Source organism: Xiphophorus hellerii, chromosome 3 (genome assembly GCF_003331165.1).
Source record: "Xiphophorus hellerii strain 12219 chromosome 3, Xiphophorus_hellerii-4.1, whole genome shotgun sequence".
NCBI classification, from domain to species: Eukaryota; Metazoa; Chordata; class Actinopteri; order Cyprinodontiformes; family Poeciliidae; genus Xiphophorus; species Xiphophorus hellerii.
This window is the reverse complement of record NC_045674.1, coordinates 5,684,379-5,698,315: the sequence shown is the minus strand read 5'-3', so window position 1 is coordinate 5,698,315 and position 13,937 is coordinate 5,684,379. Positions and strand designations below refer to the sequence as shown.

Genomic DNA, 13,937 nt, shown 5'->3' with positions numbered 1-13,937 from the left:
AACTTATGACATTTATTTTATTGAAAATAAAAACATTTACAGTGTTTTTTTTCTTGATGATCCAGTAAATACACTATAATCATCAGTCACACGCAGGTGATTTTGTAAATTAAAAAAAAAAGAGCAGTGGGGGACTGTGATTAGAGGGATTAGTGGACTGATTGCAATAAAAGAGAAGCAGATGTGCTTGACATCATTGGATTCCTTTATTTGAAATGATTATTTAGAAAAGAAAGTGTCAACAAGATCTAACAAAAAACCTTTTGCAGTTGAAAAGTATAAAGCCGACTTCTTGAAAACATCTATTAATGTCTGAATGTGGTTGAAAAATTGCTCAGGTTAATAAAATAAGTTACCAGGGCCTAACAGTCTCTTCCCAATTCAAGGACAGGGGACATCGCAACAAATGAAGAATAGTATGAAAGTATTCTGCAAGAGAAACTCCTCCTAACTTTCCAGGGAAACATGATGAGCAACAATGTCTCAGGAAAAGTAATAAAAGCAGAACAAAGATCTGAACATTCAAATTTTGACCCAGAAGCAAACAAACAGATCAACTTCAGAAGACGAAGAAACACATTAAGTATCAACTCTTCTGATAAATTAGCTGTATTTGATAATAAAGGCCTTTAAATCCATTTGTGTCCGCAGAAACATTTCACTATGACTGTAGTTAGTAGTCATTATTGCTCTTTTCGCCTCCTGCTGTGTCAGAAAACATTACTTCTTGGGCAAAATTAAAAAGCAAAACCTACATGCAAGCCAAGTTAAATTACATTACGGTGAAAATTGAGTAAAATCACGATACATCCAAGAACTATAAAAACTTTTATGCCAAAACAGCCCCAACATGGAGGTACTGATGTTTCCAATGAGTTCTGGCCTTGGTGACATAAAGCAACCAGATCACCCAATGAATTCATTTACCAATCATCTCTTCTGTTTTGCATCTAATTACGCTCTAAAACTGAAATGTCATGCTTGCATAAAATAAACACCATAATAGACATCCAGAAGCTGTCTTTGGCACTGAAACACAGTTTGTTCTACCCAAACGAAGTAATGGAAAGCAATTGAAAATCTGTAATGGTTATGGGAAACATGTGTTGGGGGCTAGTGGAGATAGATAACAGCTCACTGTCTATGGAGAAAAATCAGTTCAGTCCAACGTGTAAAAGATTTGCAAGCTTTGAACAGAGAAACTGGCATGATTTAAACCAGGATGGCAGTGAAATCCTTTAGTAGACGTGTTTGTTTAAGATCACGCTTGGAGAGAAACCGCTAAGCTCTCAACACTGCAGGAACTTAGAAGTTGCAGTAAGTTTTAAATTTAAAATGAAACCTGAAACCATAACATATTTCTACTGTAATATTGCTTTGGAAGTACAGGGGGACGGTACTGATCTAAGGAGATGAGAAAAACAACTAGCGTGAGCTTGAAATTGAAATGATGAATGATTTGTTCATCAGTTGAACAAGAACTCATTAAAGCTAGACAAATTAAAGTGCAACGTACCAATACAGATAATTAATAAGCATGAAAATAATTGAACTGGAAGGTGTTGCAATGACAAACAGAGACAGTAAGAGATGTGAGTTGTGGCTTCAAAGAAAGATTTAAGGTATTGCCAGAATTGACTGGAGCACCAAGTAGTCAAAACAGTGAGTGAAGGTTGGATGCCTGTAGAAATGTGATACAGAATTACTAAATTGTAAAATATTTCTTTTATTGTTTCAGTCTTTTTTTAAGAGTAAAATATGATTGATGTCTCTTTATTATGTGACAAAAACAAGGTTGAAAGATTGTTTTAAAGACCTCACCATGTTTACCGTAACAATCCTGTTTGTAGTCCATTACATGTTGCTGATAACACTCCTCTGAATCTAAAGAAATCCCAAATCATTTTATTCCATAGTCTTCCTCTCTCTGCTAGCATGCGCCGCCAATTTCTCCACCTGCACACAAACCCAAACTGCTTATTCCTGTGTTAGATCCACGAAATGGCGCTGGGACAAAAGTAATTTTTCATCTTCCGCCTCCTGTACTTGTCTTTCATCCCCTCCATTATTCTTCCTCCTTTTCCAAACCCAGTGAAAAGGATGGATCTGGTTCCTTACAGGCACACCGGAAAGCCTCGGCCCCACAGGCCACCTGAGCACAGCTGGGAATCTCTCCAGACAGCCGATCCAAAGGAGCCGACAGAGGCTCCAATACATCACCGAGGCTCTGTTCAGCGCCGCACAGTGAGAGGTGCGCGCTCTGGCACCGGATCATGGAGAACTTGGAGCGGGTTTAAAGGAGGATGAACTCTTTAGATCACTGCAGAACATTAAAATTAAAATGTGGAGTGTTCTGCCACCAATCTCTACTGTCAGCGGTTACACCCAGGGAAGATAAATACAGATGTGCAAGATAAAGGAGACATGTCTCCAAATATGAAGACTGGCTTAGGGTGTTGTGAACATGTGGTGAAATACACTAGAAATCTAAGGAGAGTTGTTTGGGAAACCATAACAAAAAGCGGTCAAATGTTCTGTCTTTAGCTTCCAAATCCCGTCACAAAGCAAACAGCTTCAAGAGTTTTGGGATTTTTGACGAAGCTGACGATGATGAACTGCTGTGTCAAGTCTTCTTCAGTGCATTCCACAGATTCTCAATGGAGTTCAGGTCTAGACTCTAAATTTTCACATCCTGACAGACTGGCGACAACCAACCAGACACTGTGACTGAAGATAAAGTACCCAAAACAGACGAGATATAATTAATCATCTCAAATGACTGGAAGATCAACAAAGATTACAAGAAGCTAAAGAATTACCAAGGAAGAAAAGTGGAGCTCAGATTCTAGCTTGGTGCTTCCAGAGTTTAGATCCTTGTATTAGAAAAGAGGTTGGTGCAAATAACAAAAAATATATTTGAATTTTGTTTTAAGTAGCACAGTTTTGATGACATAGCAACTTGATGCCAAACAACTGCGCTGCAAAAACACAAAATCTTACAAAGTATTTTTGTCTAGTTTCTAGTGCAAATATCTTAGCAAACCTGAAATAAGACTAAACCAACTTACAAGTAGCTTTTTAGTTGACTTTTAATTCCTTGATATTCCTCCTGGATTATGGCAGGAAAATCTCACCAAGTGAGCAGAGAGTTTTGAAAGCAAAGATTTGCTCCGAGCAGAGACTAAGTGTGAGCGCAAGGAGAAGTTTTGAGTGCCATCATTCCAAGTTTTGAGAAGAAAGACATGAAGTTCTGCTTTGAGACTGAAAATGTGGGCTCTTGTTCCTCCATACTCAACCAATTAATCAAATTTTGAATAGCAAATTAAACTGTAAAATGCATTTTATTCTTTTCATTTTTTATTTTGTATTCAGTAACCAAAGAGATTTATTTTTTGTAATATTTTGCAAGTTGAATAACATGAGAAAAACAATATTCTGTTTATTCAGGCAGTATTTTATACAGCTAATGTAAAACAATGTTTTTATTTTTATTTTAGCATATTATAAAATAAAATTAGCCCTTAATGTTATTGAAAGATGTTAACCCTCTAGACAACAAGAGAAAACTAATTTTTGTAAGAAAATGTCCGCTTACCCATAAGATCAATCAACTTTAGATTAACTCAGTAATTGATAACTTGCTTCCTTAGGCGATATCTCTTTTATATTGGGAAAATCTACCGGTAGGTATTGATAAAGTCACATTGACCTTTAAATTCTTGAGGTTTTTAACATATTTTCTGCATCACAGCCATCTGAATCTGTCAGCAGCTGTTCATCAGGGATCAGTTTCATGTTCTCATTACGGTTGCAGAACGTGTTACCTTTCATATATTTCACAAGAAGCAGTTTCTATTTTTATACCTGGAGGGCTTTCATCCTTTTACTGTAAAAGTCCTGGTCCAACAGAGCTGAATCAAATGCCTGAGTTACATCCTCCTAATGATCAAAATCTTTGATGTAACTGTGCTGAAAAGATATTCATCTAAAGGTAGCTGGGCTCCAGGCTCTGAGATTGAAGCTTGAGAGCCCTGAGTTGGAGGTTTCTGATTTTCAAACTTGATCAACGGAAATCCCGCAGTTCTTGAGGTGCAGAAAAGTGTTTCACATATCAAAGGTTTATGTGGTCTGTGCAGCCATATCTAATATGAAAAACTGTCAGTCTTTACTTTTTTGCATTCGGGCGCTGTTTTAGATTACCCAAGAAAAAGGACTGTGAGTACAAAACAGATGTTAAAGAAAGGCAGAGGGATGAACATTGACCATTTGTCTAGTCTTTTACAAGGGAGATAATATTAAGGAGGAGGTAAGAATTCATCAATAAACACCCAGTTAACCAGGGAAACTCCCAGAGTTCACTCTTTCTGTCTGAATCAGAGAGAGATGGAGTTTGGGAAGAAATGAGGAGGACAATGGAGTGTGGACATTTTCGACAGGCTATGATACACGACTGACTGTAAATACCAACTCCCACCACTAGGCCACCCACATGGAGCTCACATGAAGTTTTGACAGGGAAAGTTTAATGAATATGAGAAGAGACAAAGAGGAACAGTGTAGAATAAAAAGCACCTGTTCTTTTTGAAAATCAGTCAGCAGCAGTAGTTAAAGCTCTTTAAAAAACAAAAGTACCAAGGAGGACTGGCAGCAGGTTTTAATATTCTGGAACAAAACTTCTTATTTCATCAAATGAAGATTTCAAAGCAATTTCGAGAACAAAACATTAAACATTGTAACTGTAATTATGGAAAGCTGGTATTCTGCAGCAGTACTCACCATATTCAGAGCTCCAAAAGCTTTTTGGAGAACATTGGCCAGAGCCACAGCAGCTTCCAATCCCCCGGTTATAAGGCAAGCTGACTGCGACAAAGTCTCTGAAAACAAAGAAATCAATGAGTTGTTTCAAGAGAATTAAGGCTTTGTGATTGCATTTAACAGTCTCTCTGATATCTACCACTTTCTCCTCTGCTTTTTTTAATTGGAAAGAAGTTCGTAAAGTTTGCAACAAGCTATGTCCTGTTTTACCACAGTCTTGCATCCTAATTCAGCTTTGTTACCAAAATCTCCAACAATCAAGAGTTCAACGTATAAAAGATTATATAGTTATACACCGATATTATTTTTATTCTCAGATATATTTTCCCTTTGCATTAAAATCCCATCTGAAAAAGCTCGAGGGTGGTTAAAGTAGTTATAGTGCAATGTCCGCTTATCAAGATATTCAACTTTACATTTCTGTATCACCTGGATACTATTTTACAACAGTAAAATTTACTGTGAAAACAGTTTGTTTACGTAGGGAGATGTATTTTTAAAGTAACTGTTTAGGAGTTTAGCTACATTTCTCCTTTTTTAATCAGTTTCTGTAATCAGACACTAACTTTACTGCTTATTGTTTGTGGCTGCATCTAAAATCAGATGAAGCTCAACTTTCGGCTTTGAAAAGTTTACATTGAAAATGCATTCAAAAAGGAGAAAAAGAACAAAAGAAGACCTTTTGGCTTTTAAAAGTGATAAATAGCACTGATGAGATGTGATTATAAGTTGAAATGAAATTAGAATTGTAGTTACAGCTTTTCTTAAACTGCATATTAGCTGTATGCAATTAAAACAGGTTGAAATGCTCAAAAATAAATTAATCACTTTCTATTGCTGCAACTATATGTGTTTTATCTATTTAAAATTACTTTTTTAATTAATCCTCCTCAGAAAAACATTTATTATTTTGTGAATCTTTTGAGGAGATACGTTTCATTTGAAAAACCACATTTTTAAATTATTATCAGATTTAGACATTTTCTAATAACTAGTTAGCAGCTTGTATTGTTGTCAATGTGCCTCTGAGCTGCTGACTGATTTACACACTATGTGAATTACACTGAGGTGGCTGGCGGATATAACAACAATGATTCACCAGCTGGCACACAGCCAAACTAGCAGACATACCAAAAATACAATTACATGTCTTTAGAAAAAAACACAACAATTATCAAGGACAATCAGCTCATCGCAGACTCCAAAAAAAGAAAAAATTAGACCTCCTATTCAGATTTCTCGCTTGATAAAAGAACCAGTCGTTTATGCGAACGCACACCAACCGAAGCAATAAGCAGTTAGTCAAACTGACAGATATGAGAACTTCCTTCCACGTGTTTTTTTTTCTTCTTAAAAACACACAATGAATTCATTCACTTGGGAGGCTCTGGGAATTATCGCTGCACACCTCTTGTCACCATCAAACAGGTACTTGTTGGTCCAGGTGCTGGCAGAGTGAAATATGGGGCTGTGTTTATTTCCTCTCCTCTGATTGTGAAGGTGTCCCTTGTCCTAACTTGCTCTCCCCAGTATTCACCGTCTGCTTACACCCGCCCTCTTCATCTCAGGCCAAACAATGCTTAAAAAGAATTTCCCCCGTTAGAGAATGGTGACGGGTCATTTTGGTTTATTGTCACCTATTGACTGCTAACTACAGACCACACAAAAAGAAACAAAGCACCCCAGCTCTGCTCACTTCAGGGCATTTATTCTGTCAGCCATTCACGTACGAATGCATGCATACTGTACAATTCAACAACAGGAACAAAGATCTCTGAACGACACACACAGTACATCCGGAAAGTATCAACAGTGCTTCAATTTTTCCATATTTTATGTTACAGCCTTATTACAAACTGCAACACAAATACCTCATTATGACAATGTGGAAATTTTCTTGAGATTTTTTGCTAATTAATTCATTTTTTTTCAATCTCTTTTTTTGGTGGGCAGTTCTATCTATTTTCAGCTGTTTTAGGGTCTCTTGTCACATTAAATCCAAATAGGCTGCTACTGGCCACACCCCCCAACTTAACATTTACACTCACACATAAAAACGCCTGCAAACAGATGTGCAATTATACAACTGTACATCTTTGAAAAGCAGAATGAGAGCCTCCTGCAAAATCAACAATAATACAGCAAGTGGTTTCTGGATGGTAAGTCAACAACTAAAACCTGTCTTTTCCAGCAGCCATTGCACAACGCATACAGCAGGGAAACCATCTGACAAAGAGTGATGGCGCTCCATTTAGGTTGCTAGGTAACGGTGCTCAGCATGGCTAGGGTTGCTAGGTAACAGCGCAGAGCCAGTCAAATGTGCCTTGAAAATACTGAGGTTTGTTTTCCAGACACCAAAAAAACATCAATTTGTTAAAAACTGTCTGGGTGGATTTTTTTAATCCATTGGTCTGTTTTTAGAGGCATTTGGAAAGACACCCACTTGTCTATATAAGGTCCCAGAGTTAATATCAAGCTTGCAATAACCAAGCTTGGTATTGAAGGAATTGTCTTTAGACCACTGAGACAGGATTGTCTTGAGAGCCAAATGCAGAAACATTTCTGCGGTCCCAGTGACCTCAGTGGCCTCCATTATTTGTAAATGAAAGAAGCTTGAAACCACCAGGACACTTCCTATAACTGGTCGGCCAATCCTTAATAAAAGGTGCCTGACTCTAAAGCCACGAGACATAAGATTCTGGTGTGATGAGACAGATCGAAATCTCTGGTGTGTGTACCGGGAGTCATGTTTGGAGGAACCAGGGACGGTCAGCGAAGCATGGTGGTGCCAGCATCGTGTTATGGGGACTTTTTGGAGCATCAGGAATTGTCCGGACAGAGGGAAAGATGAATGCAGCAATGTTCAGAGACATCCTGACCTGTATAGAAACCTGCCCCAGGGCGCTCTTGACCTCAGACTCAGGCGACGATTCATTTGTCAGCAGGACAACAGATGATCAGAACCACTCTGAGAATGTCCTAGAGTGCCAAAGCCAGAGTCCAGACCTGAATGCAAGTGAACATTTCAGAAGAGATCTTCCATGCAACCTGATGGAGCTTGAGAAGAACTGCAAAGCTAATCTGGTGGCATCACTTTGAAAAAGATGAGGCTGTAATTGTATTAAAAGTATTAGGCAAATTTCTTTGTCTCCTCTTTTTTTTTGCAAAAATCCCCAAAGGTTTTCCACATTGTCATAATGAGGTATTTGGGTGCACAATTTTGTGGAAAGAGATCTTGAATGACACTGTAACAAATAATGTGGAAAAAGTGAAGCACGGTGAATACTTTCTGGGCGAACTTAACAGGCCGTGTAAAAAGAAAGGTTACGAGGACGGAAACTGACCTTTGATGATGGACTCTGCAGCAGCCAAATCCCGTTTATAGGTCACCTGATGGACAACAGTTGCTTAGTCAAAGTAGAAACAAAAGTAGTTTACTCACGCACATCCATGCAGAAATATTTTCAAATTATTTTCTCAGATTTTGAGATATTTGTCCTAAAACCCTCACAAGGGTGGAATGTTGCCTCTAAGCTACAGAAGCTTAAACCTGAGCTGATAAAGGCGATAAATCAAACAATTGTAAATCATTAAAATCCCCTTTTACTCCGATGAATGGTCCCACACACAGATTCAGATTCTTTAAGTACAAGTCAAGTATGGTTCAAGTGCTAAAGAATAAATATATTTTTAAATGATATCTGATTTGTTTTTGTTAAATTGAGATTGTTAAATTGAGAATTATTTCTATTCACCAAATGCCAAAATTAGAAGGGAGGTCTTTTTTTTTTTTTATAGAATTGCACATAGATTCACAGACGTTTTCAAACATTGTTTTTAGTTTTTGCAAAGATTGCCTTTTGGATCAAATTTTGTGGATTTTGTTTCATAATTTTCTCATCACAGTTTGCTGGAAATTTGCTCCAGACAGAACCGGTGTAACTGAGTCAGTTCCCGGGAAACTGGAAACTGTCATGTTTCAGCATATAAAGACGTTTTTACAAAGCATGGTCCGTGTTTCGACTTTTTCCAAAGTAAAAATTCAAAAACCTTTATTTCTGTTCATTAAACAGTGCAAAATCTTACTTAACGGATCAGTACCATCCCAAAGCAGGTCGTTTTTACGCTCACCTTCCACAAGGTTGGCGGACCATCGATGAGTTTGGCGTTGGTGCCACAGTACTGCAGAGCAAGATGGAGACACTCGGTACCGAACTCAAAGTCTGACTCGGTGCACTGCGGAGGGGTCATATGGACGGTGTAATTTATGACAGAGAAATTATTGTCAACAACAAAATATGTGTCTTAATTCTTATAAAGTACTTCTTTACAGGAGTAATGGTTCTAAAGTATGAGAAGAGCTTGGCAGAAAAGATAAAAACGGTTCACGGCAAAACCTAGACGGCAAATTTTGTAAGTGTTTGTAAATTCTTTGGCTTAATTAGACACCCTAATGTCCTAAGGATTGTTACAATGCTTGAGTTGCAGCATAAATCAACCTGAAAATGTTTGGTGAGTAAAACCTCTTTTTATCCACTAAAAAATTTGATTCAGCTTTAATAATACTTAACATCAAAATCTTCACAAACCTTTTAACCAATTTTTGAATTTTGTTGGTAAACTTTTAACTTTTCTGCTCTGTATGCTACATCGTAAACTTCACAATAATCTTTTCCATTTGATTTATTTGTCTCCAAAGTGATCAGTGGCAGGGCTCTCAAAGAAAATGCTCAGAACATGACGCTGCTGTCACCACATTTTTCACATCATAAAGCTCCATTTTCTTTGGCCGATGAATTCTTCTTGGCCTTAAAGCAGCAGCTCTCTTATCTTTCAGATTTAACACTGAAAATGTCCAAGACTGTTTTTAATTAAGGTCTTTTTAACCACATAATTTAAACGATATAGGATGATAATCTTAAGTGATGCTGTGGCTCCTTGTCTCTGTCATTCAGCAGAACAAATATGTGTGTACATTTAACCTGAAGTACATACTGTATATAAGCTACAAAAATACAGTAAAAAGTGAGGAAATTAAGTAATTACTTCATGTCACCGATGAATTCAGAGGTAACACTGCAATCACTAAAAACAGGAGTATTTGGTAGGATATTATGTTCCAAGCTTCTTGCAAGCAAGATCAGCATAACTCTGATCCTGAAGCTGATAAAAGTGGTGGTGAAAATGTGATGAAGGAAAATGAGAAAAAAAAAAGAAAGAGTCACAAAAAGTGATGTAATTGATATAATCAAATGTTTCAGCAAAAGAACTGCAAGTCCATGTTTTTCTGAACTTGTGCAGCTCTGCTTGTTTTCACTGTAATTTTCAACTTGGCTTCTCAGAAGGTTAAGTTTCCATAAATTTGGCCAAACTGCGTTTTCTACCAAATAGAGGAGTAGAGGGGCTACACAAACTTAATGTTTGGTCTCTGTGGGAGATTTTAGGCTCATTTAAAGATTTCTTAAACTTTTAAGATTTCTTTAAAAGTTACACTGCTATTCCTGCACCTGAACCACGATAACTTTAACATTTTTACAATGTGAAACTTTTAGATTAAATCTTCCACCTGGTTACTTCCTGGTCAGATCTTCCCAAAAAAAAAAAGTTAACCTTAATGTCAGGTTAACTAAAGGGTAAATAAAAATAAACAAATAAAAGAAATCCATTCCTAAATCCGAATGAGAATCTGTGGTAAGCTTTGAAAATAAAAATTCAGCATCTAGATATGGAAATTGAAACATATACCAAAAGACTCGCAGCTGTAATTGCAGTGAAACGTTAAGTATTGACGATTACAAATGCATCCTTCTAATTCACAATTATGCACTTTGGTTTTCATATACTGCAGAAAACCCAACTAAGATACACTGATGCCTGAAGTTTTAACGCGACTAAATATGAAGAAAGTATAATGGGTACTTGTACTTTTGCAAGGCATTGTGTGTACAACTCGATGAAGGAAGTATTTAATGCAGTTGTGTAAAAACTTTTTACCATGAGGGCCAAAGTCATTGAACTATATTTTTTATAACATTTTTAAAACAAACTATTGGTGCGTTTTTTAAATTTATTTAGTTTTTTTATTTTTTGTTTTAGCTGCTCAATAATAATCGAAACAATTTCAGTTATATTAAAATGAACAATTCGAAAGGTACTGGAGCCGCAAAAACTGCATGTTGTTTTACGTATAATATTTTAAAACAAGTGTTTGGTGTGTTGTTTTTTTATTATTATTTTAGCTGATCAATAATAATCTAAACAATAAAAATTTTATTCAAATGAAGGAAATGGTCAGATGTTTGTAGAAAATGGATGTGCAGATACAAAAACACTCACAGGTTTTACATTTTGTGCGTTGATTCTAAGATTTGTGTTTTATAATCTGGAATGTTTATAAAACACATTCCAGTAACTGGAACCAGTTAAGTAACTGGTTCCAGTTACTTAACTGGTTCCAGTTTAAGTAACTGGAACCAGTTTTAAGTAACTGGTTCCAGTTACTTAACTGGTTCCAGTTAAGTAACTGGAACCAGTTTAAGAAACTGGTTCCAGTTACTGGAATGTGTTTTATAAACACTTGCATTTATTTAGATAAATGCAAAAATCTCATAAAGAAATGGGAATCAGTTTTTGGTACCTAATGCTTTTTTTTTTTTAATTAGATGTTATTTATTTATTAAAAAGATTTTTGAAAAAGTGTCCATCTGCATCAACCAACCTGCACTTTGGACCCTGATTTAATGTATTGTGAGTCAGTGAGTAGGCTGGTATTTTGTTGAGTTTAAACTAATGTTCAATAATATTTGAGTGATAAAATAGATAATAAATGGTCCTTTTCCTTCAGCGTCTGTGTAACTGTAGAGGAGAAAAACATGGTCTCTGTGTTGAGGTAATTTAACCTTTAGCATTTTCTCTAAATACAAAAGCCCTCCCAAAATACTGGATAAAGTGTCCCTCCTTTTGTCTTTTCACCCCTCAGTTCTTCAGCTCTGAATGGATGTCAAGCTCCAAATCTGACGCGCTCTGAGATTTGTCATGAGTATGTCCTACAGTCTTAACCTGAGAGACACCTTAGACATTCGAATCTTTTTAAGGTGGAGAAGGAGCAGAGGGGCACGCAGTCAGAGCCGACAGTGTGTCTTTCTGCAACCTGACTATCTGTGACACTGCACCACCAGAGTGAGCTCATTTTCTTAAAAATGTTGAAGCCAATGGAGCTTTCAAAGCGATCTGCAGATCTGTGCGTGCCAGGAGTAAAAATAACTTCAGACAAATGGCGCTCCAGCTAAAGACATACTCCAGCTGTGAGCTAAAAGTTTGCTGCCTCTTTCAAAGCAGAAATCAAGGCTGAAATCGCAAACTCCAAATGTCTGAAAAATAAATACGGTCCACTTCTGCATCTTTAGTTTCAGTTTGATTGCCGAGGTCTAAGGACACAAAGCCTTTGCTTTCTGAGGGGATCCTGCACAAATCCATCTAAATTCTCTCTTCTATGCAGGTAGACATATAAAACTGCACTCAGCTGTTGAGACGAGCCAACCTAAAGGTTAAGGGTAATTTAAGGGTTTGTTATCTTTCAAAAGGGGATTTTTGTTCCATTTTTGTCCTGCAGATGAGTCTGTGGGTGCCCAAATGTTTAGTGTGTGATTTGTTTTCCAGGTGCATCAGAAAAAGAACTGGCCAGTGACATCGGAACAATATGAAAAATTGGGCCAATGTTGATATAAGACATTAATACTGCTCAGCATTTCCCCCAATGCATTATAAGCCTGGTGGGCCACCAGGCTTTATTTATTTTAATCTTTTTAAAATGTTTGCATTTTTCAAGACTTTATAGTTGTTGTTCAGGTGTTAATCTTCCAATCTTTGAGTAACACATAATTATCAAGTAATATTTTCAAATTTCCTGTCAACTTTAGACATTTTTTAACTCGAAAACACGACGGGCCGCTGGACGAATGACTGCACTAGCATCCAACCACCGGATTCTGGGGGAAACGTCGCTGCTGTTATGGTAGGATTTACCAATAATTTACTTTATCAAGTTTTTTATTCAATTAGTTATTAGAATACTCAATTACTAAAATAATTGTTTATAACAATCATACACTGCATGTAACTTCTGTTCACTCCGATGAAAAGTTACTATTGACATTAAGACAACAATGTTTTTTTAAGTAAGACTTGAACCAGTTCAGTACGCTACCAGAGTCTGACTCAGCTCTCCAGTCATTTCAGCAATATATCACAGTCAACAGTCAAATGTTGCCCTGAGCTCCAACAGAAGACAGTAAGAAGATTTTATTTTCTTGTAAAATTGGCTCTACACTGAAACTCTGTAGCTTTTGGCAAATTGAACTGTAATGTAACAATTTTCACGATCTGTCATAATGGTAATCATACAGAAAGGTTTGTCCCACAATTTCTACATTTCCAGATCAAGAAAAAGCTACTAAAAATAAAGAAGAATCAAACCCCAGTAACTTAGAAAGTCGCCCTCACCTTCTTGTAGGCCTCAGAGATGACATCATATGTGAACCCCTGAGGCATTTCGCTAGCCCTGTACTTGGCTCGCTCTAACGAATGATCCAGGTATCCCTCCGACGTTGTGGCGATCACAGTGGAAACAAGTGGTCTGATAGCTCCAGCTGCCTGTGTGGAAAAAGACATTAGGATCTGAAATTTATTATGAAACATTAAGTCAAGAATGCGTTTAGAGAGAAATAATGTTCACCAAAATATTTGTAAGAGGCAAAATTAGACACATGCAAGTTCCCTGCTATGTATAATACACAAAAACAAATCTGTGCCACGTAAATTTGGGTTGCTGAACCCAATTGTCAGCAGACAGGAACAGTAAGCAGTGAGTTTTGAGGTGATTGACTGGCGTTAGTAAACACTTTTACTAGATTATAACCAGTGATGGCATAGTTACTTTGAAAAAGTAACTTTAATCGAATTACTGATTACTCCTTGAAAAAGTAACTTAGTTAGATTACTGACTACTTGATTTGGAAAGTAACTAAGTAACATTAAGAGTAACTTTTTTAGTTACTTTCAGCAGCTGCTAACAACAACGCTGTGAAAATTACAATGATCTTTTTTTTTTTACCCCTCCAGGG

At 36.9% G+C, this 13,937-nt stretch overlaps 1 protein-coding gene across 1 annotated transcript in view; it reads right to left on the bottom strand.

The window, feature by feature from the left end:
- crppa (CDP-L-ribitol pyrophosphorylase A) overlaps window positions 1-13,937 on the bottom strand; it is a 40,623-nt gene that overhangs the window by 20,329 nt on the left and 6,357 nt on the right. Inside the window, exons 3-6 of the mRNA XM_032557591.1 lie at window positions 13,318-13,467; window positions 8,947-9,051; window positions 8,160-8,205; window positions 4,777-4,874 (exon numbers count right to left, since the gene is read on the bottom strand). Coding sequence (XP_032413482.1) covers window positions 4,777-4,874; window positions 8,160-8,205; window positions 8,947-9,051; window positions 13,318-13,467 — 399 coding nt within the window. The remainder of the gene's footprint in view (window positions 1-4,776; window positions 4,875-8,159; window positions 8,206-8,946; window positions 9,052-13,317; window positions 13,468-13,937) is intronic.